Source organism: Prosopis cineraria, unplaced genomic scaffold, assembly GCF_029017545.1.
Source record: "Prosopis cineraria cultivar Desert tree isolate PC_DT_omini unplaced genomic scaffold, ASM2901754v1 PC9, whole genome shotgun sequence".
Classification (NCBI taxonomy): domain Eukaryota; kingdom Viridiplantae; phylum Streptophyta; class Magnoliopsida; order Fabales; family Fabaceae; genus Prosopis; species Prosopis cineraria.
The window spans coordinates 15106203-15133967 of NW_026555340.1; the positions used below are offsets into that span (position 1 = coordinate 15106203).

The window sequence follows — 27765 nt, forward strand, 5'->3', positions numbered from 1 at the left end:
ATTTTGCACATTTCAAGAGTTCATAACTCATAATGTTATCCAAGCAATAGTTTAAAATCTAGGATGTTTATTAACTCTATTTAAAAATAGCCAACAATAATATTTACTTCTCTATAAAAGTATAAAACCTCTATAAAATAATATCTTTTTATAAAACTCTACATTATTTAAAAATTATTTATTTTTTAATCTTAAATATTCAGGGCCCATTTAGGCATTGCATTTATTGAAGGAAGTGGGGCTGGAGGAGAACGTTATTACACATGTTAAAAGCATTATTCGACAGAGAAGCACGCTTGTTATTTAGCTAGCCTGTTAAATGCTAAGATTTAGCTGATTCACAAACTTTGAGTATCATCAATTTATTTGTGTTTCTTCTTGGGAAAAAAAAAAACTTCTTATGGTAGTGCAAAAAAAATAATTTATACTCCCTCCTATTTTATTTACATGTCATTAATTTTTTATCATAATTTTAATTTTTTTATTTTTCATTAAATGTTGACGAGGAAAAGCATGTTATTAAAGAATGCATATTTTATAGGAGTAAAATTAAAAATTTATTAAATTTTTATATATAATTAATGAGTTTTATGATTTTTCTTAGTTTTGACAAAATATGCATGTTAAAAATGACTTATAAATAAGACCAGATGAATATATCTAAAAAATACAAGTGATAATTTATTCATGCAATCCTTAAAAATATTACACTTTAAAATACAGTTAGCAATCATAATAATTGGTTCCAAAAAAAAAAAAAAAACACTCCAAACAAGGAATGGAGGCATGAACTTGACCCAACAACACTACATTTCACATTAACCTGTAGTACAATTCAATATTATATTCAAGTACTCCATGGTTCTGTAATTAATTATCCCAATCACATGTTCTTCCTACCTTAACTAAAAACTAAAATAAAATAAAATAAATATCATCAGCTCGAAATGTCGAATTGTCAAACATACTTAGACGATGAGATATTGATTTATTTAAATTAATAAAATATTTTGCGAGTTGACCAATAATCATGCTGCTTCCAGCCTTCCACTAAAGAGGCACTGTTTAATTTTTCTCGGGCAAAACTCATCCCAAAAAAAAAAAAAATTCTACTAGGCACAGTTTTATCAAGATGATGGAAAACTTTAAAACTCAATAAAATTATCCAAAAATTGATAAGATTTTAATTAATTTATATTAAATATTCATACTTTAATAATGTTTTTTTTACTAACACTAAATGGAGGGTGTAACAAAAATTTCTTGATAAAAATTTAATAGCATGACTTAGTAATAGGGCCAAAAAAATTTCTCTTTCTCCTTTATAAATAAGAGTAGGAGTGTGTGTATATATATATATATATATATTAATGACAAGAATTTAGTATTACCCGCTGATCCTTTTTATTAATCACATTCTAAAAATTTTTTTTTTGATATTTTATATAAGTCATTTTGCCTTGCTTTTTATCTTTAATGTACTATTTCAAAACTACCTTTTAAAAAATTCTAAAAAAAGTGCATTGTTTCCATTCCTAAGAAAACTTTTTTAACATTTCAAACAACTCTTTTTTAGACTTAGAGGCAAAATTGAAACATGATTTATTTTTAAGATAATTTTATTACTCTAACTAAATTAATTTTATTTTAATAAGTTACTTAAAAATGATTTATTAAAAAACTGAAAGAGCATATAACTTAGCAGTGTTTTTGGCGGGATAGAACGTGGAGGACAGCATCTTCAACGACTGGCAAGCAACAAGCAAGCAATCCTTCATAATATTAACTACATATTTTATTTCATTTTCGGCCAAAATTCTTCATTTGACTCTCTCAATTTGCAAGCTGTTTCTACTTTCTACTCATTCATGAACGTACTTCAATTATGTAAAGCCATAACAAGGCTACCTAATTCGATTAGGCAATTTATGTCTATTGCGGCGTTACGTTACGTGTACTGCTCGTTATTATTATTACTATTTTTTGCACCAAAACGAAGCAATTTTATTGGTCGTCAATATATTTTGCAAGAAGCTTGCAAACTTTTGTTTTAAATTATGTAAAGAAGAGTTCTATTTATAAGAAATTACATGAAGAGATTAAAAATTTAAAAGATGATACTCTATCAATATCAAATTACAATATAAGATCCTTTTGAAAAAAATATCATATACTAATAATTATTATTAAATACGCTTAATGATCTTAATTTTTTTAATATAAAATATAAATTTTCAAAAATACTCTTCATATAAAATAGTGAAAAGAGAGAGAGATGAAAAATTAAATAAAAAAAAGGATAATATTGAAATAAGTTTATTCAATAAAATCTTAATTTTTTAAAATGTTTTATATTTTTTGGTGCATCATGAGTCATATAAATTGATGAATTTATCCTCTTTAAAATATAGGTTAACTTTTAACTAGCTGAAAAGATTAACAAAAATACTTTAAAGTGGCTTCACTTTGTATGATTAAAATGGTAAAAAAAAAAAAAATCACTACTTTTTAAGATTATTCTTGAAAGATTCCACTAATCTGATCCTCTTGGATATCAAATCACTTCTTCTAGAGTTCAAGGTACAATAATTTTTTTTTTGTCTCGCATAGCATGTTCTATATTTTTGTAGTTTCTCTTCATGGTTTTCTTATAACAGCTTTAAACTATAACATTTTATTACAAGTACTTTTATTATCTAATATAGTTTGATCTTCTCCCAAAAAAATTTTTAAATCTTATCCCTCATAATTCATTGCCTTTAAAGTAGTGCTTCATTTTTTCGGTTGGCACATACAAATGCTTTCAAACTTATACTATCTTGTACTTTATTCCTCCTTTTTAAATAAAAAAAGCACAAATAATCACATTCAGAACCTCCAGATGAGAAAAAATGACAATAAAGGCCCAAATTAACAGAAAGTTCAGCATGCATAACTAAATTGCTGAACATCATCTTGTACATCGTTGAACCTTCTATTGCCTTTAAATAGAAGTAAAATTAAACAGTAAGAGATTGAAATCCCAAGCAATCTTTGTGCACTAGGTCCCTCAAAAATTGAGGTGCCATGTCATAGAAAGTTGTAATATGAATTTCCTGCTTAGCCAAGCCATCAACAACTTGGTTTACATGACAGTGCCTTAAATAAGATAGTTTTGAATTTAAAAAAAAAAGTCCATGCACAAAAAAAAAAAAAGTAACTGCATCTTTCAGAGAAATAAAACAAAGTCCAAATTGATGAATATTGAATATTTGATTGATCACAGAATCACAATCACAAGTCACAACTAAACACTTTTATGCAAGTAAGTCCCAAAAATGAACTGTTTTTATTCATGATTTATGAATAACACAGCATCAATATATTTTGGGCCACAAATTATTGCATGTGGTAACTCATTTCTATCAAACTCTTCATCTATTCCTTGATTTCCACGAGCAAATCAAATTCCTCTCATCATAGATCCTCTTTAATGTTCCAAAAAACAGGTCCTTTGTATCCAACCAAAGTAATGCTCAACAATGAACATTTGCAAGGTAACACCATTCCCATAATAAGCAATGAAAAATTTGCTCAGCACTCACCTTTCATGAGCAGCTCCCGATATTTTGGGCAATTTGTGTGCTACTTCACCATGGCTTCACCTTACAAACCTCTACCTTGAATCCACAATCCATTAGCTGAAGCAGCCATGCTCGCTGCTGTTCAGAGAGACGATCTTTGGGACCTTTAACTTCAACAAGCTTGGCTTCACCACTGTATTTCCCATGGAAACGCCATAGCAGTAAATCCGGCATTCCACTGGACCAGCTCTGATAATCTTGAGCAAATAGCCTGCAGAGAGAGGTCAAGCAGGGGCCTCCGATGCATGCAACAGCAGCATGAAGCTCGTCCAAAGAATGGCGATCCCAATTGACTCCTCTACACCTTGTTCCATAATGTGTTTCCCATGATTTTATGAGAAATTCCTCGGCCATGCCATCATGAATTTGCTGAAGATGAGATTCTATGATATTCTTTCTTGCTGCATAAAATCCATCTGTGCCAAGATCCAAGGGTGCGATCTGTAAATTTGAGGACCTTTTAATCAGATTAATAACAAGTACCATTTAAAATGACATAGGCACCTATATAATTGAAGTGTCTAAAGACAATTCTTATAACTTGATTTCATGACATCATAGTAAGAATGAATATACAAGGGGGAAGGAACTGATCCCCCAATCAATCCCAATAAAACCATTTTTTCCCCCCTTCCTTTTTCTCAATTTATTGAATTTAGGAGGTAAATTTATGTATAAAAGAGAAAAGGCTAAAAGGGAGAGAAAGGAAGGAGAATGTGCATAAGTGGGTTACATCCTCTCCCTCGTATATTTAACCCTCTAATTTATCCCCTAAATTGAGGGTAACCATTCTTTATTTACCCTAAATCAGAGAAACACTACCACTACCTAACTTACATGGTTCATGAGATTTGAGTGTATGATGGTTTGAGGATTATAACAAGGGGTCTAAGTAAGTAGTGAAGTGATGATGAATTTGCAGAAACTTGCGAGACACTGGCCTCTTAAAAAAGCCAGTGGAGTCTAGTTTTCTTTTCTTTGTTATCACAATGGCGTCTTGCAATCCATGTAGCCGACCCACCTAGTGGGATAAAGGCTTGTTGTTGTTGTTGTTGTATCCTCATTTCCTGCTACTGTAATTCAACCAGTTACCTTCCTCACCCTAATTCTCAGTTAGTGCAAGAGCCAACGGCTATTCCATGTATACATATATAATACTTCCTCCATTCCAAATTAGAAGACAATTTTGGAGGAATTTTGTTGTCCAAAAATATAGGACAATTTGATAAAAATAAAGTTTCATTAATGATATTTTTCCAATATTACCCTTCATAAAGTTATATTAAATAAGGGTATTTTTGGAAGTCTATATGTTAGTTTTGAAAAAATAAATTTGTAAAGTATCACTATTGAGCGTTATTAGCATGCGAAATGTTGTCTCAAATTGTCTTATAATTTGAGAGGGAAAGAGTACTAGTCTTCTCCAGAGTTCCATCAAGTAACTGGGACCAAAGACTATTACAGTGTAAAGTAAGAAAAGATGGAAGGTTTAATCACTCCTTCAGAAAAACGTACCTGAAATCTATTGTAGAAGACATTTGGCACATCTGCAAATATGACATGCCACATAAGAAGCCCAAAAATGGTCAACCATATACCACTTTCTGTATGAACACCCTGCCACCCGCCTCCCATCCCAGCATAATGATGCAAAGCAAGCTGTTCCACTCCACACTGCTCCCCCTCTTCATTATAGAACCTATTCTTAGCACCCAATTCAGAATTCAAAGGTCTCCCTTGAACATAAACCTGACTCAAAAAAGCAGCCACAATAGAAAAGCCATAATGTTATTATAATGATCAGCAATTTTGACAAGAATATTTTTCAACAAGCAAATCAGAATCCTGAACCATGAAATCACTAAATTGACGGTCATTACCTCAGTGATCTCCCTATTTATGGACTTTGAAAAACTAGGAACTTTCCATCTCCTTGGTGGTCTCCCTAAGCGAAGAACACGTCTTTGAAGTGCCACTCTTGAACCAGCACGTATGCATGGATCAAGCAACCCATTTTCAGCTACCTGAAGGCTCTCATCAGTATAGCCTAGGTGTTCCAAATCAACAGATAACCTTAGTGTCCAATATCCTCGTCTCACATCATGGATGAAAAATTTCAGCAGCTGGTTCAGTAAGCCAATTGCATCACTGTACCTGAGAAATCTTTAACCTGTCATCTACAATTAGATAAATAATTGCAATCTTATTAGCATGCCTGTGTAAGCAGAACTACAAGCTAAATCCTCTTTTACATTGATCAATCCAAACCAAGAGCATTATGAGATTAAACTATGTGCTGTTGCACTGTCGTCTAAATTTATTTAGTTGCTGATGCTATACTGAGAGCCTATCCTGTATCCATTAACATGACTTCAAGAGACAGCCTTGCTTGACACGAAAATTGGGTAAAATTCATTAAACTAAAGCTATATGGAATCATTAAGTTAGTATTTGGCAGAGAATGAGAGGATGAGAACAAAGGAAGAGCTAAAACAGCATTCTGCTTATGAACCTCCGTACCAGCGCTCTTGCTCAAGAAATGATATCCCTAACGTGACCACTTTGGAATATACCCATGATGCAGTATATAAATGATGAAATGCAGCTACTGATTCAGGAGTCGAGCACTGGATCAGCAAAAGAGTGGATACATGGGATTCAGAAATCTTTATACATTTCAATACCAATTCATTGTTGTGTGCATCAAGAGCTTCATCCATCATCTGAGCAACTTCAATGGCCTGTAAAACTAGTTGATATAAGGGTTTGCACCTTGGGCTAGCAATAAAAGGCGAATAGCATCTCTGAACACAATGTATACCTCCTCGTACGAAAGCAGGTCACTGCGATTTGAGAAAATTGGTTCTGATATTATGCAATTGTAAGTTGGATACTTGACTTTTCCCATGTCAACAAGTAGAAACGTTGAGAGATCCTGCTCTCCATTTAAGAAGAAAAGCCTCTACAGGAACAATACCATTTATACAAGACATTAAAATTATCCCCTTTAACTAAGTTTTGCCATCAGAGAAAATAACTGAAGAAAAAAAAAAAAACCTCAGCACGCCACATGAGAGTTTCAGCTTTTGAAGATATTTTGATACAGGTGCCAGTTCTGTCCAAAACCTTAGCTGATAGGCATGGCCTGCACAGAGAGAATCAAATACCATAAACAAAAGACACTTATTGACTATTAAATATTATATTAAGATTATGCATGGGCCTTCATTTAAATGCAAATGATTTTATTTTAAAATGGTATGTGACATGATATCAAGGAGCCTCTATGACCAAGTGGTATGGACAAGGTATAAAGATGAGCTTGTTTGTGCCTTGTTCACACTTCCAGCAGCCCAAACGGCCTTTGAGTGACGGACTGATTAAAAATTACAAATAAAACCAATCATGAATGTTAAAAAGTTTAAACTTTTGAGTTGAAATGATCCATGAAAGACTCCTTTACAAATTATAAGACAAGAACAAAAATTCTGAATACCACAGTCCATCTGCATATGTAGAAAGAAGAGATGCCACAAGATCTTGCTTTCTCAACCCACGATTGCAACTCTGGAACATTATCAGAAAGCAACAGAAATTGTATAAATTGATCATAAAGAACAAAAGAGAGACAGAACAAATAACATCTGCAGTGCCTCCTACTCATGTACATAGAGAAACACAAAATAATATTTAATTGTTTGGCCCGTATCTGTCCACAGGATGTCTCTTACTCTGTAGTCATCAGAAGCCATTTATCAATTTAGGAGCATCTACTAAGGATACGATCAAATTTAGAAGGATCCATCCAAAGTGCTCCAATTCCTAACAACACAATGCACATAAATGCTGGTTCCCATCATAGCAAAAGGTAATAAAAGATATTAAAAAGAAAACAAAAATACTGTTTGATGTTTAACGTCTACATTCCTAAACATAGTTTGCAAAGCTGAACCGAATAGGTACTATCACGTTGAAGATCGAAGGTATTCTACAGAGGAGAAAGAACAAGCTTGAGGCATAAGATAATCCTAGAGCAGCATATAAAACTCAAAAACGAAACTGAAAAAGTAAAATTATTATATCCTGAAAAACAAAACTTTAGTTCAAGAATGCCAATAAGTGCTACTGTTTATTAACAGAGTAAATTTTTCATATAGAAACCATTTTCTTTCAGCCCAAAATGCAAAATGACATCCCATACAAGGTGTAAGGGAAGAGATCTTTGCCAAAATTGCAGTCCAACAAAACAACCCATGCAAACTAGACACTTATTAAGTCTCAAAAAAAGCTTGCACTCCTTGTTTTTAATGACTCAACTGATTGCAGAGAAAACATTCACAAACTGCTCCTTAAACTTGGTAAATTCAATAACTGCCCAGCCACCTAGCAGGTAATGAAAGCTGAATGCTGCTAATGAATAGAATACAAAATAAAATCATAGACTGATTTCTTTCTTCTTTTGTGTGAGGAAAATCTAGCATAATACTCAACATCACCTAACTTCCCTATCCCACTTCAGTAAGTTCTCTGAAACAGGAAGAAAATATTTAACTCATTATACAATCAACAGACATATAAATTGCCACAGCAGTTTTGTGATGGAAAACAAATATCACTTTATGTGCATCAAAGAAAACAACTATTCATTCCTAACACAGGATATTCGATTCCTAGATTCCCAGAATTTGGATTCCTTTGAATGTGCATCTTGTACACAATGTAAGAGCAATGACTATGATATATAGCGATTTTTTGTGAAAATTATCCAGTATTCAGTACTGTTTATCCAAAGTCAAGTTGCACCAACTCCCAAATGGGGGAAGCTCCCCTAACAAAATTTTTTATACGTCAAACTTGAATTCAAAACCTTGCTTAAAGGGTATCAAGTCCTTCCACTTGACTTAATCAGATTTAGTATAATACAAATAACTTTTAATCCTCCAACAGTTAGCAAAATCCATTTAAGCATGAAGTTTGACATTAAAGTAAATTATGGATACAAAAATAGCAATAGATTCAAACCTTTTTAAGAATACACCAAATCTCACGTAGCTCAGAGACTGTGAGCATATTCAAAATATCTTTCATGTCACTTTCACATATGTGGTCTCCATCTTCAACGCAACATACATATCCTTTGTCTGTAATATGACCGTACCAAAGACAGGTCACCAGAAGGTGGTGATATTTTTTAAGAAAAGAAAAGCTAATTGTATTGGAAGAGAAAGACAAAACAAATCTTACAAATTAAATTAAATTACCAGCAAGTCCCTTCACTGCCCTTTGAACATCTATTATTTCAGTATAGGATATGCAAGACATGCGAAACCAAGGACCTAGACAAGAAAACAACATAAGATGTTTTTGAAGTCCAAACAAAATAAAAATAAAAAGAACAAAAAGAAAAGTCAGTAAAAGCACAACTCAACATTGTAAATATTGCAGCGTGAAAGCCATTTGAACCAATAGAAAAACTTCTCAACTTTTGATACTCTAAGCATTGGTTTCCACAATGTAGTAATAGAAGCATTTCTACTGAAAGCACAATTTTTCCACAGATGTCCGTTAGTTTCATAACATGAATAAACATTTCGACTATCAGAATATTGACACTGGGCAGAGTAGCAGACAGGGACAGATCTAGAGTCTCATACCGGGGGCGGGGGATTTTCAAATCATGTAAAATATGGGGAGCAGGGGGCTATAATTAGTTTTATTACTTTTATATAAAGAAAATGTTACCCTACCTTAAAGAGAAGTGGAAAATATTGGGGGGGGGCCCTTAAATCCATCTTTGGATGTAGAAAAGTGGTATGAAAACGAACTTAACCAGGGAACCTTGGTTGGTGTCATTTGGACAGTCCAGTTCTAATATCTTTGGCTACCTTGGCTGGGCATCAGATTCTGTAGCTGCCTTTACATTTTTTTTTTAATTAAAAGATCAACTACAAATAAAGCTAAGAAGGTAAACAACAGTTATTTAAGTTAATACACTAGAAATTATGAGAAAGCTTAAAATTTAAAGATTTCCACCACTGGGACCAGTGCGGAGGAAAACCTTTGACCCAACAAAACTGAAAGAGACAAGAAGCGGTTGACATCAATCCAGAAGCTGCCTTTACATATTTGAGATCCCTTGGGATAGGAATCCTCAGGCTTCTTTTGGGGAGCCCAAATTTTATATCTCCAAACATATAGATAGTTGCAAAAGTTCGGTTTCATTTCTTATGCCAAAACCTCCATATAAGTCTTTCACTAGGATCAGTAGAACTCACCACCTTAATATTCATGATATGTTACATTTTATTCTTGAGTGGAAATAGCTGCATGTTCATTTGTTTGCCCCACGTCATTTCAATTTGAATTAGATTTTTTGGTGAATTTGTTAAATCTTCAGTGTTTCCTCAAAGTTTAGAGAAGATTGTTTTGAATAATTTTAAAGGTTTTAGTAGTTGTAAGGAGGACAAAGTCTAATGGAAGCATGATTTATGTTCATGTGTAGTCCTTTGGATCCTATGGATAAGGCTTCTTGTTCTTGTTGTCTTTTGTAGTATTTAGTTAAGTAAAAAAAAAAAAAAATCAGATTTTGAATACTTGGATTTTTTCTGAGAAATTTGGTCAGTAATGTGCTGTGGGACATGATTATCTTTTTGGCCAGTGACAAGAAATTAGAGAGCTCAGATTTCCTAATGACACTCGGTGGCACTCTATTGTTGTTCCCTAAGGTGAACACCAACACAATCCTTCTACCCCTTTTCTAGTAATTGCTTTTAAGGTATACAAAATTCAACCATAAATATAGGGCAAAGCACTTAATATTAACCCAGAGAAGAAGACATTTGGATGTTAAAATAACCTTTTCTAGTGTATAGCCGGATAAAAAGCCTCTGACTGTCATTCGAGAGTGAAGTGAATAACTCTGTCAATAAATAGGACATACTTTGAACTCCGAAAAAACTTATGCAAAAGAAATATGTCACAACTCATGACTGTTGACGTTGATACCTAGATACTCTTTTTCATCATCAGTTAAAAGGTGAAAATTACTTCTCAACACCTCCTGCAGTATAAGACAAAAATTGAGCTGATACTTCATGGAAGGTGGATCATTCCTTCTGATCTCAACCACATGCTGAGCATTTTCCCATAAACATTTGAAAGTTTCATCATTAAGCTCACTTTCAAAGTCTGATTCTCTCTGGCACAAAATTTGAATTGGAACAGCATCAAGAGAATGTTCTGGAACAGAAGTGATATGTCCCTGGAAAAAAAAAATTTCCACAGTGCACACTGATGAGGACTACAACCCAGTAGCTTGCTCCTCATTTTTTCATCATGGAAAAATTATTCTTTACTGCAATATATTTTTTCTTTGGGCGGCAGCATCCCAGCTTCCCAGATAAAAAAAGTTTTATTGAATAGATAAAAGGGGAATGGGGGAAAACAGAAAGGTGGATAAGGTTTCCTTCTCATCTATGTAGCAGAAATAGAACTCTGCATAACTACAACCCAGTAGCTTGCTCCTAATCTTTTTCATCATAGAAAAATTATTCTTTACCACAATATATTTTGGGTGTGTGTCAGCTTCTCGGATAAAAGAAGTTTTATCGAATAAAGAAAAAGGGAAGGGGGAAAACAGAAAGGTGGATAAGGTATCATTCTCATCTATGAAGCAGAAATAGAACTCTGCATAAACAAATTGATCTTTCTCAAATTTGTTGAAGAAACGATTCATGAAAGCCATGAATCATACACCAAAGGAACACGAAACAAACATATCTTATAACATAAATAGCAATAAACCTCAAAACTCCAGCACCAAAGATGGCTGAATATTTCAATAAAGTACACTCATGGAAATGCCTGCTAGAAGATATCTAAAAAGGGAAAACATGTACCCAACCAAAACTTAAAAGTAATGAATCTCTAAAAGTACCTTCATGAATAATATAAATGGTATTTAACAAATGCACACAAAACAATGCAAAGGAAGAAGCAAACAAGTCCTACAAAACTTTTTATCGTGTAGCTAAAACTTTAATACCTCAAATAGAAGGCCATAATTGTCAATTAGAGGCGATAGATATTGTGCTAACTCACGAGAGAGGTAACCTAATAATTTAAAACTTCCAGAATCAGCAGAAACAACCTGAACATACAGAAGAGCTCAGTTCCCTAAGAAAAATAATGTAAAAAACAATACTAACTAATAGAATTAAAAAGAATAAAAACCTTAATGGCATTGGAATCATTAACATTGTGAGGATCCCTCAAAAGAGAGAAGGTATCACCAGGATGTATCTCCTCACGACCAGTATATCTACGACCAACCAAAAAAGTTTCAAGTGTCGCCCCAGATATGCTGGTACTAAAATTAGTCAGCTCTGATTTTGGCAGCTCATCCTTAGGGGACAAGGATGAGATTCTAATTTTGCAACGACTATTGTGATTATGGTCCAGATTTTGAGTAACTTTACACTTCTCCTCACTTTCTTCCCTGGCCACAAGAACAGGTATAGCATCACTAGGATTTTGTGGAATGTGGTTATTACAATTTCTCAGGACCACAGCATTTTCTGACTTCAATGAGTCACCAGGAATATTTTGCATTTTTAATGTTTGGCTGAAGTTCAACTGAAGGAGTGTGCGTTGAGTGAGTTTTCGCTTGGTTCTTCGAGAGAGACATACATCTGAAAATATAAATTGAATTACAACCATCATCATCCGAAAAAGGCTATCCAAAACTAACGTATGAAAAATGGATAAACTAACAAATTGGTAGACTTATTTTAGGCTGCTTTTGGCCAGAATTATCATGATAGGCAATTAGATGGAAATTAATTTTTCATCAACATATTGGGATAAGGAAGATCAAGTAATTTTTTAACCAGAATGACGCACATATAGCAAGATAACATGTTAGGTTAAAATAAGTTCCTTTATAGTTACACTAATTTACTGATCCTCTATCTTAAATGAGAATATACCTAATTCAAAATCTAGAGCCTTTTATTCATACTACAGGTTTCATTAGTCAACCAAATGAGAAAGGGACTTGCAAGATTACATACCAAGATGAGAATTAACCTCATAGTTATCCCCATGAATCATACAGCCACAAACTGGACAAGCTACCCCACCATGAGAAGTATTATTCTCAATCTTATCCCCAACAGATTCAAATTGGTTCGAATTAGCTTCCTGAGGTTGTTCAGCAGACTTTCCGAAGCAAATTTTCCCATCATTGTCATTGCAGAGATTCAAAGAGATCTAAAATCAAATAAACAAGCCTTTATACAAATAAAAAGATAATTGAAATCACCCCATTGCAGTTATGGTGAATAAGATGTTCTCAAAAATAATAATATGGTAACTCCTGAAGTTAGTATTGATACAAACCATGCGGCCATTCACTCTCCCTACTGCCGACAAGTTATATAGCCATTTGTCGGGTTATTTTGTCTTATATATCTTGGAAGCTTTTTAACGTCTTGTTCTAACAACAATCTCCAATAAGAAAAGCTACATATATTTACTATTTTTAAAGGTACTGTGGGATGCAAATAAAAGAGAATAAAAAGTATCACAGTGCTTGTCCCCACTTAACTTGCCCTCCAGAAGTCAACAATGTCTCATAAGATTCTGGTGACATAGTTTTTAACATTGTGAATTGTGACATAGAATAAAAAAATCCATGAAGAAAAGCAAATTGAGACAGCCCATTGTGAATCTCAAGAAGTTACTTTAACATATATTCCTCGTGTCGTGGCAGAAAGTTATGGCTTGAGAAGCCAACATGGTTTTAGAAGGACTACAACTCACTTGATGCCATTATCAGATTAAACGCTCCCTCTTCTTCCTCTTCTTCACTAAACTAGTTGTATTTCATGCCTTGAGCACAAGTTCAAAGATCCATCCCAAAAGACACCCATAAGGAGGGAGAGCCACTTCATACTTATAAACCTCATTCTACTTATGAAGCTTCATGTGAGACTCATGACATTATCACCCCATTCGAAAATGAGATGCCCAAGGCTTCCTCTGGACTCTCAATGAAGGCACCAACGTAGGAGAGCAGCCCATCCAAAAAGACTAGCCTATTAAGAGGGAGAGCCCTCACACTTACAAACTTCACTCTGCTTGTGAAGTTCCCCATATGTGTAGAGACCTCCAAGTTTCAAGATGCAACTGCCTACAACTATGGTTCATCAGTGGGACAAAGTTTCAAACACATGGAGAACATAGATAAACCGTCCCCTCACCGAATACAAGTAAATAGAATCTAAATAATCAGAATAACATAGGGGCGAAAGAACACGAGCAGGTGCGTATACCTGTTCTGGATTGGAGAAGAGAGACTGACGATTGGGAAGGAAGCGCCTGCGTTTGCCGACCAATCGGATCAAGCCTTCTCTGCCGGTCAGCATCGCATTTGCATCGGAGTCGCGATTCGGAACTGCACCAACGAGGGTTTTGCCTCACCTTGCTCTTTTGGCTATCCAATCCAACCCATGCCTTCATTGAATCACTCCCGTCACTGCTCCCTAGTACCTTTTCAATATTATGTCCCGCCAACTTTGAAAATATTTCGTTTGACGCAAGAGGTTTTTTTTTTTTTGGAATAGTACTGAGAAACATTAATGACATAAAACCGAAAAAAGAAACAGAAAGGAACAAAAAATTGGGCAAATTGGACCTTTTGACAAATAATTGCGGGGAATTTGCAAAAACACACACATCTAGTTTGAATATGGTTGTAAGTCTTTTGAATTTGGATTAAGTCCTCACTCAATTCATGAGGCTATTTAAAATTATTTTTATTTTATTATTCTGAAAACTGGTGTTTTGTAAAATATGTTTGAGAACAAAAAAATAATAAAAATAGATATTTTTTTCATTCTCCCTTATTCTTTAGAACAATAATCTCAAAATACTTAAAAGTTTTTTTTTTCTGTTTTTTAGAACAATATTTTATTTTTTTTATTCTCTAAAACACATTTTAAAAACATGTTACCAAACAAGTTTTTTTGTTCTTTTGTTCTAAAGAATAGAAAATTGTTCCCAGAATAGGTTGCCAAACAGGCCCATAATCATTACGACTTGTTTGGTTTCTATTTTTAAAAATTAATTATTATTTTTAAAAATTAAAAATTAAAAACTTATTTAATCAAGTGTTTGAATATTATTATTTAAAACTGTTGTCATTTTTATTTTTAAAGCTAAAAATATTTTAACGCATTTTTTATTTTATTTTTCTTATTTTTAAAATATATATTACACACAAATTATAGTTATATTAATTAATAATTATCATAAGCTGTCTGATTTTTAAATTTTAGTTTTTTAAAAATTAACACAGCCAAATAAATTTTCCATGTTTTTGTTTTAAAATATAGTTTTTAAAATTATATTATAAAATAGTTTTAAAAATAAAAAATAAGAAAAAAATTAAATAGATAATAAATTTTATCAATATTTAAAAATTATCAAGATATATTTTACTCTAAAACTTCAAAACAATCTTCATGATTAAGGCACGCCTCACATAAGTTATCCTTCCAAAAATTTAACATTTAATATTTTTTAATATTATATGATAAAATTTTGTGACTCGTGAGACATGAGAAAGTGACCTAAATTGAAATCTTAATTTTATATGGGTGTAAAATGGCTACATTACCCCAATTTCAAAGCTTTTAATTTTTAAGGGGTAAATTATGAAATTTCAGTTACATATTTTAATATTTCAGTTGTAAATTTGTGTAAACAAAAAATTCAAAAAAAAATTCTCATAGAACCAATTCTTATGAATTTACAACTAAAATATTATAATTTATAACTAAATTCCATAATTTACAACTAAACAGGTTTGACATTAGGCCAACGACATCTCTTTTTCTCACACCCATACAAAATACAACCGAATCTCAAAACGCTTGGCAGTATTTTATATAAATTGTGAAATTTATTTATAAATAAAGATTAAAATTATGTTAAAAATTATTACTAATATTTTAAATTATCAAATATTAAAATTATAATATTTATAATATCTTGAACTTTTAATGTTTATAATATTAGTAATAAAATTATAAAGATTAGAATTATGTTAAAATTTATTACTAATATTTTAAATTATTAAACTCTTTTAATCTTTATAAATATTAAAAGTTTAAAATATTTATAATCTTTATAATTTTATTTTTTTAAATATAGGTACTATAAGTGGTTGAAACTACAGAAATTGAATTACAGGATACAAAATTTAGAAACTAAATTACAACCAAGTTAAAACTATAAGGATTAAATTATAATGAGTCAAAGTTTAATAATTGAGTTACAATTGAGTTAAAATTATAAGGATCAAATGATTAATTTTTTTTATTCATAAGGTTGAAAATTAAGTTCTTCCCCCTCATCCCAACTACAATGGATGAATTTTTTTTATTATTATACAACTTATTTGACTTTTTTTCTTTTTTGTTTATCATCAAATCTCTATTTGAAAATAATCAACGTCATCCCTTTTATCTCGCTTGAGTGAAATAAAGTACACACCATTTCAGCCCAACAATCATTGATGTGGCAGTCTCTTTGATGGAAATTTTGTTAATATTTAATAAAATTGTTTTAAAATTATTTATATAAAATGATAAGCACAATTTTTCAAAAAAAAAAAAATGCAAGTGCAAGTCTGTACATATAGGCAATCTTATGATGGCATGTACTTACAGAATTGCTTTTAGCCTTGAAATTCATGGGACACATTCCAAAATCAGATTCTTCGCTGCCAATAATTTCAGCAGATAAATGACTTAAATGCCTTTAATAATAAAAAATAAAGGTTGAACAAAATTTTTTTTATCAATAATTTTAATATTAATATGTCACACAAGATCTTTCAATGATAATTTATTAAGCACAAAAGCACAAGATCCTTTAGTATTAATATATCAAACAAAGTCCTTCATATGAAGTTTATTAAGCACTGGAGCACAAAATCCTTCACTGGAATTTACCGAACTTAGAATTAAAATGACATTCCATTCCAATATTTTATATGCCATGCAAATTAAAGACAGTGACGTATTACCAGATTATTCTACTCCGCCCAAATCTATTCTCATTTCAATTATCATTTTAATCCCATCAAGATCTTTCCACAAGACAATCCAGCCGTTTGAAATTGTAAAGAGGCAAATGTGATTTGCTGATATATTAAAGGATTAAAGTATAAAAATATTCAAAATATTTTGTGAAGAGCTACTAGCATCCTTAACTCAAGTATAGTGCAAATTTACCTATTAACTCTAAAAAAAGGTACACAAAAACTTAAATTCATAACAAAGACCTATCGTCCGTTAAGGGTTGTGAGTTTCACATACTTTGCCACATATAAATGGGTTGGGAGCAACAATATCCATGAAATAATACAATACAGTTCAATTTTGTCCATCAATTCTAAAAATGGTGCAAAAATCCTCAATTGCATGACAAAGTGCTCCTTAACAAACACAAACCATGTTAGTAACATTGAAAATTTATTTGACATGAATTGTACACTTAGAAATGCACATATTCAAATTTGTCCTAAATGGTTGAAATTAACCTTAGGCATGACATTTATTTGTCACACATCACAACCACATAAAGATATTTTTATTCCAAATCCATCTAAAAGCTATCCCAACTCTGGACTCTCTTCTCTCTACTATCCAAGTTAGTTCAAACTCCCTTCCCTCTCCTCCTAAGTGTAAAGTTTGACAAGATAAAATATTGTGCTTAAGGTTTGAAATGGTTAAGACAAATTTGAACAGTGTATTTTCTTATTTAGACTTTGAATCAAATAAATTTCAGTTTTTTTGACATTCATAGTCAATGTTTGCTAACATGTCGTTGTTTTAGATTGGTAAGTTTTTAGGATTTTGGGCAAAATTGCACTGTAATATAGTACATGATAGATATTTTTGCCCTTAAGCCATAAACACGTGGCAAGCATGTGGGATCCATGACTTTTACATAACAGACAAACTTCTGTTACAAATTGGGAAGTTTGCACAATTTTTAAAATGATGGATAAAATTGCACCATCCTTGAACTAAGGAAGCAAGCAGCTCCTTGCCTAATACATTGGGGGTATTTTTGCATCTTAATCTTACATTTAATACATACAAAAAAACAAGATCACCAATTTACTCGTTAATTTTCAGATCTCATGAGTCATGTGACAACATTTGTACCACCAGAACACAGGACAAAGAACAGAGAAGATTTCTATCCTTAAAAGTCCTATAAAGGAGAACAGAGAGATTCACTACTTCCTTGTGTGTTTCTGGATATGGCATAATATGGACGTGGATATCACATAGAGAGGGCCACATTTAAACTCTTTTTAGTGCAATAATTTGAACTCTTAAAAGTAGGATAACTGTGCAAAAACAGTAAGGATCATTAGGATCAGGGAACACGTTCCAATACTCTTTGTAATGCCCTTTTGATACCTTCCTGATCAAGAGACGTTGTCAGATGTATTTCCTGCACCTGCATCCCAACACACAATTAACCATGACCAAACTACGATAAGGACGATCATCGATCTTCCTAAAGTTTTTTTTAGAAAGAAACGAGAGAGAAATACATGATAGTAGGTTTCATTTTGACAATTGGATCCTAAAACCCATGATTAGGTGTCTATCTCTCTCTTAACTTTAGGTAAAGATACTTTAAAAGATCCAATTTAGTATGAAAACTGCCTGATAGTGGTTTTGGATGACGTCATTTAAGGGGTCAAAGTAATTATGGCAAGTACTTGATTTATCACAATTACCCTCCATTTGGAATAGGAGGAAAATAGGGAGGAAAGAAAAGCAGAAGAAAAGAACATTTTCCTTCCTTAGCACAAAATTTTTCCTTTAATTTTTCCCCTAAGAGAAAATTAGAGGAAAACAATGGTGGAACTTTCTTTCCTAGTTTTCTCTCCTTCCTATTAACAAGGCCCCGGTAACATGTTGGAAATACTAGCAGTCACTAAGTCGAGCGATCACCCTAGAACTTTTCATCCAGATTATTAAAACAACATCAACAATAACAAGTTTTATCCCACTAAATGAGGTCAACTATATGAATTACATCACACTATTGTATTCTATCATCAACCAAGTTTTTATTAAAATAAAGAGTTATAAATGCGAGAAATTGGAATTGAAACAATCTGTGCTGCTTTCATTTAAAATGCCAAGGAATTCAAAATAGCCAAAAGTTTTGGTCATTTTCATCTGGGAGTATGGGAGTTGGACCTCAAAAGAAAATTACCTGTCTTCCGGCCCGAGCAAGAGAGTGAACCTTTGGTCAGTGGGAGTGCCTGTGATTAGACACAGAAATTAACAGAAAACAGACATAAACATAAACACCTTGGAGTATTTCCTGAAAGGACTGAGAAATTTACATTAGAAAGCCATAGTTGCAAGTCTTGTGAAACCACCCGTCTTTCAAAACCTTGACGGCTGATTCTGGCATCATCTATCCTGCAACAGCACATCAACACAACCAGTTGCTGAATCAAACTATTAGTCAAATGTGATCCTTGCATATAAAAGATATTGATTTGCTATACAAAAAACAACAAGAAGCAGCCTTATCCCACTAGGTGAAGTTGGCTACTTGGATTGTACAACACTATTGGGTCGGCTATATTGTACAAAAAATACATATATATATATACACATACATATGTAAGTAATAAACAGTAATGAAATGTGGAATTACTCTTTAAATTACAGTCTCAAAGCAGCAAAACAAAGCTGTCTTTTCTCAGGAACCCAAAATAATGAGGTTGAGGAAATGAAAGAGTAAAAGGTTCAATTAAAAATAATAATAATACGCAAGGTTCTTATATCTTTTCTTTGCTATCAAATTCCATGGTGAAAATATGATCACCAGACATTTTTCAAATAATAACATGATAACTGCATGATTTTAATATGTGCGGGCAAATATATTGTTATTCAATTAAACTATATAATTGTCATGTTATTAGATAAAAATTATACACATGTCTTATTATAAACTTGATAACAAAAATATCAGGAACAAAACCTAATCTTAATTCTCTGAAAAAATGGGTTTGAATGAGTATAGTTCTCTCCCTAGTTAGATGCCTAAATAACGCAAGAAGAAATCCCCAATAAACTGAAAATAATTTGGGTTAAAATCAGGATTTCAACCTTAAAAAGTAGTTACTACGTAATTTCAATGATGGTTCAAGGCAAAAGAAGCAAGGTAAAACAAGAGCTTATACTCTGTTAAACGCCAACAGAAGTCATTACCAGCTTAAACAAAACCCAAGTAATTTTATTATGCTGAAACTATCTTGACATTTTCTACACGCGCACACGCAGTACAAATCAAGATATTTATTACTCAATCATGTATTTTCACATTGTTGGGCTCACATGATATAAAATCAAAATTTTCTCACAGGTTGGTGACCTACCTTCCATGGAAATGCATAGTTAAATGAATTACAGTTTCAGTAAAAGTCATAGTACATAATTCTAAATCTTCGATCTTCTTTAGAAGCAATAATTGCCAAGTTGCTTTGTTCATTAGGCTAGAAAGTTATTCATTGGTACAGTCAAAATCTATATAATTCATGATTATAAAGTACATAATCATATTTGTTTCTTCCCAGAAAATTAGAGAACAAGAAACATATTATTTCCATTTGAGCTAGAACAACTATCCAAAATAATTAAGGGAAACTAACCCATCTTCCTGGAGTAGCTCTTCAAGTATTGTTTCAAGGCCAGGAAGAGGCTCAATAGCATTGCCAGTGCCATCACTTGAAGAATCAAGATCATCTGAGCCACTCTGCAATATAGAATGTATTATGGGAGAGATCTTCCTGCTATCTTTTGTTCATTCCAATGAGTAGCTTTAAGCATAAGTGAGAGGATCAAATCTTAACCATCAGATATTGCACTCATACTCAGGATTAAAACTTAAAAGACCAAGCCACGACCTTAAATAATCTAATAAACTTAGCCATTCATGCAAAACGAAATAGTCAAGATTTCTTCCTCTCATTTCAATACATGAGATAAACTATGTGCATCAAGTCTTGCATAAATGGTCAACATAAAAACTAGCTCAGAAGACCATATGGAAAAGTCACATGACTTGGTGTTTCAATGTTAGGATTGGCTTCTCTTGCTCTGACTAGAAATTAGTGCTTTCCCGCCATGAAAATCAATACAAACCTGAGGTATTACTTTATCAAGAGTTTCTAGAAGTGGATCTTCTTCTAACTGTTTTACTGATAGTCTAATCCTTGATTTTTCTCTGCAACAATTTAAATGAAAAAATTAATGCTAAATGGTAGTATTCTTAAAGATGCTTGAGTTACACAAATAGAGCAAAATTATGAGAATCTAACATGAAAATGATCACTAAATTAAAGACATAGGAATGTTTTAAATCGAGGGATGCAACACCAATATAGTTAATTACAAAATTTGGGAATGGGGGAACAAAGAAATCTTGTTAGTCAATGATTCAAAGCATGGATATATTCTGTCCAGTAGAATAAAATCAACATGGCCCCCCCCCAAAAAAAAAAGGGAAAAGAGAAACCAAATCAATAGGAAACCTAAATTCTTTTAAAAAGTCCTGTTGGTAAGCTCACCTATCAACACTAGTGACTTTGACCCTCACTTTATCACCTTCTGTCAAGATGTCTCTCACATCATGAACTAGATCCCACGACACTTCTGAGATGTGCACTAGACCAGTGAGGTGATAAAGACCTGCATCAGCCTGTGATGTCACTTGTAACTTTTCCATTATATAATGAAAAGGGAAACCCAAACTTAAGACATATACATAATACTTACCGTCAGGGAAACGCAAATGAACAAAAGCACCATAGTCCTCAACAGAACCAACCATTGCTTCAAAGATATCCCCAACCCTGACCCGTTCAGAATATCTAGACCAGGCAGCCTCCTTTTCAGAGAAGATCAATTTCCTTTTATCCTCATCTGCTTGAATTACCTAAAATTACAAGGAACTGCAATCATTTGCATATTAAAAACAATCCTCAATTTATATCTCGTAAAAAGGGTTGAAAAATCACAATACACATGATGAAATAACATTTGCTGACACCAAACTGATGAGGTAACTAAAAGAAAAGCACAGGAGGGAAGGAAAGCAGCAAAGGCATCATGCTAAGAATTTCATATCCACCGTAGGAGCCCGAAATTCTAGATCGGTCATAATTGCTAAGTCTAATACGGGAGAAAATGCCAATATTTGCTTTCATGTTGAGATAAGGATTTTACCTCATGAAAAAAAAACAGAGTCTGTCAGCTGACTAGGATAGCAAAAGATGGGATTGGGAAGAGAGAAGGGAAAAATGTAGCACTTTATTTGCAGTAACAGAAGAGGATTGATAAAATAAAGACATTAAGGTCTCTAATGCGACCCTGATTTCCAGAATTTATCAGGGATGCCCAATCAAGCGCTAATAATGTTTAATAAATAAATACATTACAGTTATGACAACATAGAACAAAAGGACAAGGAAGTGAAAATTACTAATTAATGAATTACCTTCACCGACATGAGGGAACCAACTAAACCTTTTGCAATGTCCTGGATAGATTTGTGCGGCTCTACAACAAAGGATCAGTAACAAGAAGTCAGAAATATATAATCTTTTGACTTGAGGGGAACTGGGGAAGTATCGAAGACCTATCAATTATCGCAAGATAACAATATATAGATGTTATGATGTTATCCAGGAAAGATGTCTAGTATCAAATAATATTTGATGAAACTATCATTTCCAGAATTTTGAATGTCTAATATAGTTTATTTTGTGCTTCCAAAATCTTTAGATACTATCATGACTTCACAAATGTCAATAAATAGCACATAGAAGTAATTGTTACATGGTCCAAAGTAAAACTACCATTAAGATGGGGGGTTAAGGCATTTTAAGTTAGTTATCTTGCTAAGTGAGCGTGAATATCAATAGCATAATAAATCAATTATCTAGTCAGTTATCCTGATAATTGTTTAGGACCATATAAGAGAAAGAGTGTGTGTGGCATCTACTAAGGAGAAGATAGTAGAAAATCGTTTAAGATGATTTGAACATGTATAAAAAAAGTTGTGGGAGATGGTGGTGAAGAGGGTGGAATAGATTGTCTTGAATCCTATGAAGCAAGTAGAGAAAGACCAAAGAGAACAATCAATAAAGTTGTTGAACAAGATCTTTTAGTTAACAATATATCCAAATGCTTGGTTGTTGATAGAGTACAATGTTGTTTCTTCTTCTTGTTGTTTATAAAGTTTCTAGAATTAACTATTGTACTTTTAAATTGTTATAATTATATTAGTAATATTAAAAGATCTCACTTTCATTGATAATTTCTGACCTACATACTTCCATTCTACTTTAAAATAAGATGTGGGCTGGTACCTTGGAGCTGAAAATCAAAGAGTAAATGATATAAAATTGGACTCTGCTACTGAATCAAGTTACAAAAAGGAACATGGAATTCCCCAAGGAGGATAAAGGAAATGGGGAAAGCAAGGGAACTGATTGCAGGAGAATCAATGGATGATTAAAACAAATTCTTTATAGTTCAATCCATATTTTTATGAAAATGAAAACAAAATAGATGTTATATATAATTAGGATCAAGATATGGGTACCTTTACATGAATGCAATGGGCTTAACTGTGGGAATGGGAGAAACCCCACAAGAGAATAAAAGCGAACTAGCAGTCCTCCACCATTAAAACCTTCAATTCTGCCATCATAGATGAACCCACTCTCTTTATATCTCTTTGCAGCCTTCCAATCAGCAGATGTCAAATTCTTTGAAGAAATTAAGTATTAGAACATATAAGGATTAAAACTGACATCAATGCAAAATTAAAGTAATGGTTTAACTTAGCAATTTGTGAGTCCCAACTTGAGTGTTTAAGAGAACAACATTTTTATGTTCATTATTTACATGAAATTAGAATGAGAACTTTGTTGGTGGATGATCAGTATGTATATGTGGATGATTGGTAAGTATCTCAGCAAGCATTCTTTAAACCAAGAGATATGTCCTGACCTTGGTGAGCTCCCAAAACCCAACTCATCTAAACTTTTTGTCATAAAAGAATAAAGAAAAGAAAAGGAATTGGAAACACTGTAAATTTACTTAATACTTATCTCACAATACTGACATTCTTTTTCAGAATATTGGCTTCCCCATGCAGTACTGCAAGGTAAATTCTAAGGAAGAATTACAATTAGGTCCCAAGTAAGGAAATTAATTATTTCTTCAGCCCATTTACAAGTCAAATTTCTATATTTACATGTTAAACTTCAGTATTTACAAGTGGATGGGATTTGTAAGTAATTAGTTTCCTTATCTAGGATCCATTTGTAATCCTCCCAAAATCTAATTCTTTTTAAATTGCAATCTATCCAAATAACGAGCTGGTTGCGTTAAATAAACTATCATGTATCCAACTTAAATCTTGTGAACTATGAAGCTTTTATATTTTAGAACTCAAAATATAAAATAATAATATCATTGAATGCCATTCATATGACTACAACTAAAGTAACCTTCCAAAGAAAATAAGAAGCAAATGCTCAAAAAAAACTTGCTCAACATTTTCTCCGTATAATTGTTTTTCTCTCATATGCAAATAAAATGTAAACCCAATAAGTCATGGTCTTACCGTTCAAAATTCATAGATGCTTTAATCTCATGCAAGTCTATGAAACCAACGATAATGGAAATTCTGGTTTCTATGTCTCAACTCTTTAAATTAAAAGATACTAGAACAACGATTCGCTTTTAATTCCTCAATTATAGAAACGGCAAAATCTTATGGACCCAATAAAGGTTGTCGAGAGGCATTGCAACTTCAATTTTACCCACTCAAAATAGCCACTCTCCGAATAACATTCTACGATTAAAATGTTTTCAAAAATTGAGGCAAATGAAAAGGCATAACTGATAACACACCCGAGCTAGGCGAGCGGCGTCCGGTGAGGAAGAGGGGTCGTCATCATGGAGTTGACTCTCAGGATTTTCATCAATCTGTGTATTACCAGAGACGGAGACTTTAGCAGTGTAACACCACCGCCCTCTCACGATGGATAATTTGTGGGCATACTTGGAGAGATTGAATTGATTCGAGAAAGGAAAGGAGATTGAAGGAGAAACGAAGGCATCGGTGGAAGAAGATGAAAGTTGTGAGAAGAAGAAGATCGACGGGAAGGAGCCAAGCGTCGCAGCGAACATTGGCATTGTTGTTCCCAGGTAAAAGAATGAGTGGAAACAGAGCAGAGAGCACACTCCCTTCAGTGAAGCATTTGGTGGTTGTTTGGGGATAACGGGCTCCCGATTCGGCCACTACCTGTGGATTTGAATATTCCACGTCGACTGAATAAATTGGCCAACAAATTATTCATACCATGCTATTAAAATTCATTAATTTTTTGAAAAATAATAGAATTCTTGATTTACGAAAAAAAATTTTGAAATATACAAATGATAATGAGATTTCATAAAATGTTATAATTCTTCTGAAGTTTCTAGAGACTTATTTGTTGTGAACAATAAAATTATCCGGCATGCCAAAGATGCTGAGTCTTATATGATAACAAACAGCTCCCAGGCTCCCTTACTATAGTAGACCCAGATGCAAATGATACAAAGGAGTTGGAATACCAAGTGTTGGCAAATACAAAGTAGTAAAGATTACAAGGCTAAAATGAAATTGAAAGTTATTTAAGAATTTAAGAACTACAAGTCTAAAAGATTACAGTGTTTGAAAGGTGTTTTCGTTCAGTCCCGTTCTCTATGACTTTCTCCTCCTTTTATAATGGTTTAGCTAAGACGGTTGCTCCCATGAAATCTAGAACTCATTCACAAAATATTAGGGATTCAATATGCACGATCCGTGAGATTTATGACATGGTCTTTTTATTCATAATGCGTTCTGTTTGTTAACAACTAGCCCATGTCTCCAAGATATTCCAAGATAATGGGTATGACTTTGTGAGATTCGGGGTCCATTAAGGTTATGGTTTTGTGTATCACAACGGTTTAGACCATGGCTCTAAGCTTTAAGGGATTCAAAGACCCGTGATTATCTGATCAAGTTATTCCATTATAATCTGGACTCGCCCTGTTGTTAAATCGCTTATTGGTTCTATCTCTTCAGTTATTCAGCTTATTTTATTTTATAGCCATTGTAAACAACGTTTCAAATTTATCCCAAACAATGCCCCCACATGCTAGTTGTAATATCCTCCTCCTTTTATCCTACAATTACCAAGTTGTAATTAGGAAAATGAGACGATAATAATTATCAAAAATAGAATGCTCATTGGTTAACAAAATGAGGACTCCAAAATTATAAATCTAAAGTCAAATCAAGTCTTGCAAAGAGGCAAATCAAAGCTCGCAAATACGCAAAAGTAAGGGATTATCACATAAGTGAGTGTATTGGTGTAGAAATCTGAAAAAGAAAAATTTTAAAAATTTTTAAGGTATGCGTTGCGACTTGTTGAACATGCACCGCAGCGTATTCACCTCTGTGACATGTGCCATGGCTCGTGACGCCATGCATTGCGGTGCAAATGCACGAATTTTGACAATGAGTTCTGTTGTCAATTTGACAGCTTTAGGGCCAACTTCCGACGCACCCTAAATCTCCGTTTGACATCCGAATGATGTGAACTAGGAGTCTATGGAAAGTTCTTTCCGGACTCTAACTAATGACATTGGTCTCAGGCTCAAATTCTTTTTAAAATAGAAATTGGACATCCTTTTCAAAACTTTCACTAATACGATAAATTTCATAGACTCGAATGTTCAAAACATATACCAAGGACCATAAGTCACCAACAACACTATAACCACATACATGTCATCAAAATCAACTCGTGCAATGCACCATAACACAAGGAATATTTTTAGATCAAATTTTCACTACTCAACCCCTTAACTCAAAATCATAGAACGGGGGAGTTTACCATCATTTTCATCAAAATTTCCTAAATTATCACATAATGTTCACTACCCTCATTTGCATTAGTATTTTGACCCTATCATCATAACACATAATAATCAACTCTCTCCCTAAGGCCCAAAATACCATTACAATTTACATTTCACTTAATGCAAGTAAGTAACAAAAGGGGAAATCCTAGTTGGCAATCGAAATTGTCATACTCATAAATTATCCAAAATAAAGAGGCCTATTACAAATAGATCGTGATCCTAAGTCTCGAGTTGTTTTCCTATGTCTTCACTTCTTAAGCTATTCTCTGAAATATTGAAGATAACAGCGTGAGTACAACTACTCAATAACCAAGGTCCGACTAGCCCATAACAATGCATAACAATTAGTTTAAGTGCAAGTGGCAGTAAATATTATTATTTTAACCCATGAGAAACATTTGAAATAAGAATTCACAACGTAGCTCAGATAATGGCATTCACTTAGAAAAACAATACTTTTAGCATCTTTCATATAAATAAAATTGCTCACACAATTTATTGACAAGTCTAATGGCAAAAATTATTACTCAACTCAACATATCCACATTATGGACTCAATATAGAAAACAAGTGCCTTTTCTCAATATATGCATGATCACACCTATCTTATATTCTCTTCATTCCTTTGACACGAAACCATGGGCTATAACTCAATGGGATAGTCTATATTTCTTGACTTCCCTAGCCTAAACACTCGTGAGGAAATTACCTAGCCAAGGTGTACCCATCTTAATTATGGATCACAGTTTCCCCCATTTCTCTTACTATGGGGTGTCATACACCCTAGATTAGCTTCCTCATTAAACCGGTAGATAGCTAACTAGGTTCGAGTCCCCCATTGAACCAGTGGGACAGTCCCTCATTAAACAAGTAGGACGATATGGATAAAATTAATTTAGGTAATCTATCACATGGATGGGGCTTTACTATGTGGATTTATCATCTACTCTGCTTTCTAAGCGAACTTGCGCCTCTCTAGATCATGCAATGGACATTCATGCGATAATTCACACATATAGAATTCATAGAACTTCACATTATCACCTTTCATTGAA

The 27765-nt window shown here is 33.1% G+C and overlaps 2 protein-coding genes across 6 annotated transcripts; both read right to left on the reverse strand.

Moving 5' to 3' along the window:
• Nucleotides 1–3217: 3217 nt before the first annotated feature.
• Nucleotides 3218–14199, reverse strand: LOC129320483 (fanconi-associated nuclease 1 homolog). Of its 4 annotated transcripts, XM_054965964.1 has the most exons (15): nucleotides 13958–14199; nucleotides 12695–12893; nucleotides 11856–12313; nucleotides 11668–11772; nucleotides 10629–10884; nucleotides 10480–10542; nucleotides 8885–8959; nucleotides 8646–8764; nucleotides 7120–7190; nucleotides 6681–6768; nucleotides 6445–6585; nucleotides 6144–6364; nucleotides 5504–5777; nucleotides 5139–5372; nucleotides 3218–4064 (listed from the first exon to the last, which is right to left on the reverse strand). In XM_054965964.1, the coding sequence occupies exons 1-15, from the start codon at nucleotides 14048–14050 to the stop codon at nucleotides 3630–3632; spliced, it is 2832 nt and encodes a 943-aa protein (XP_054821939.1). In that variant the 5' UTR covers nucleotides 14051–14199; the 3' UTR covers nucleotides 3218–3629. The 4 variants fall into 4 exon arrangements, with proteins under 4 accessions (XP_054821939.1, XP_054821941.1, XP_054821942.1 ...); XM_054965966.1 differs by lacking the exon at nucleotides 11668–11772; XM_054965967.1 differs by lacking the exon at nucleotides 10480–10542 and having other exon boundaries at nucleotides 10671–10884.
• A 3593-nt stretch (nucleotides 14200–17792) lies between these two features.
• On the reverse strand, nucleotides 17793–25023 carry LOC129319482 (uncharacterized). 2 transcript variants are annotated; one of them, XM_054964567.1, is made up of 10 exons: nucleotides 24665–25022; nucleotides 23346–23511; nucleotides 22236–22297; nucleotides 21515–21674; nucleotides 21307–21427; nucleotides 20882–20963; nucleotides 20389–20492; nucleotides 19057–19147; nucleotides 18936–18965; nucleotides 17793–18164 (listed from the first exon to the last, which is right to left on the reverse strand). In XM_054964567.1, the coding sequence occupies exons 1-10, from the start codon at nucleotides 24947–24949 to the stop codon at nucleotides 18081–18083; spliced, it is 1185 nt and encodes a 394-aa protein (XP_054820542.1). In that variant the 5' UTR covers nucleotides 24950–25022; the 3' UTR covers nucleotides 17793–18080. The 2 variants fall into 2 exon arrangements, 1 of the variants encoding a protein (XP_054820542.1); XR_008595506.1 differs by having other exon boundaries at nucleotides 18936–19147; nucleotides 23346–23487; nucleotides 24665–25023.
• Between the last annotated feature and the right edge of the window lie 2742 nt (nucleotides 25024–27765).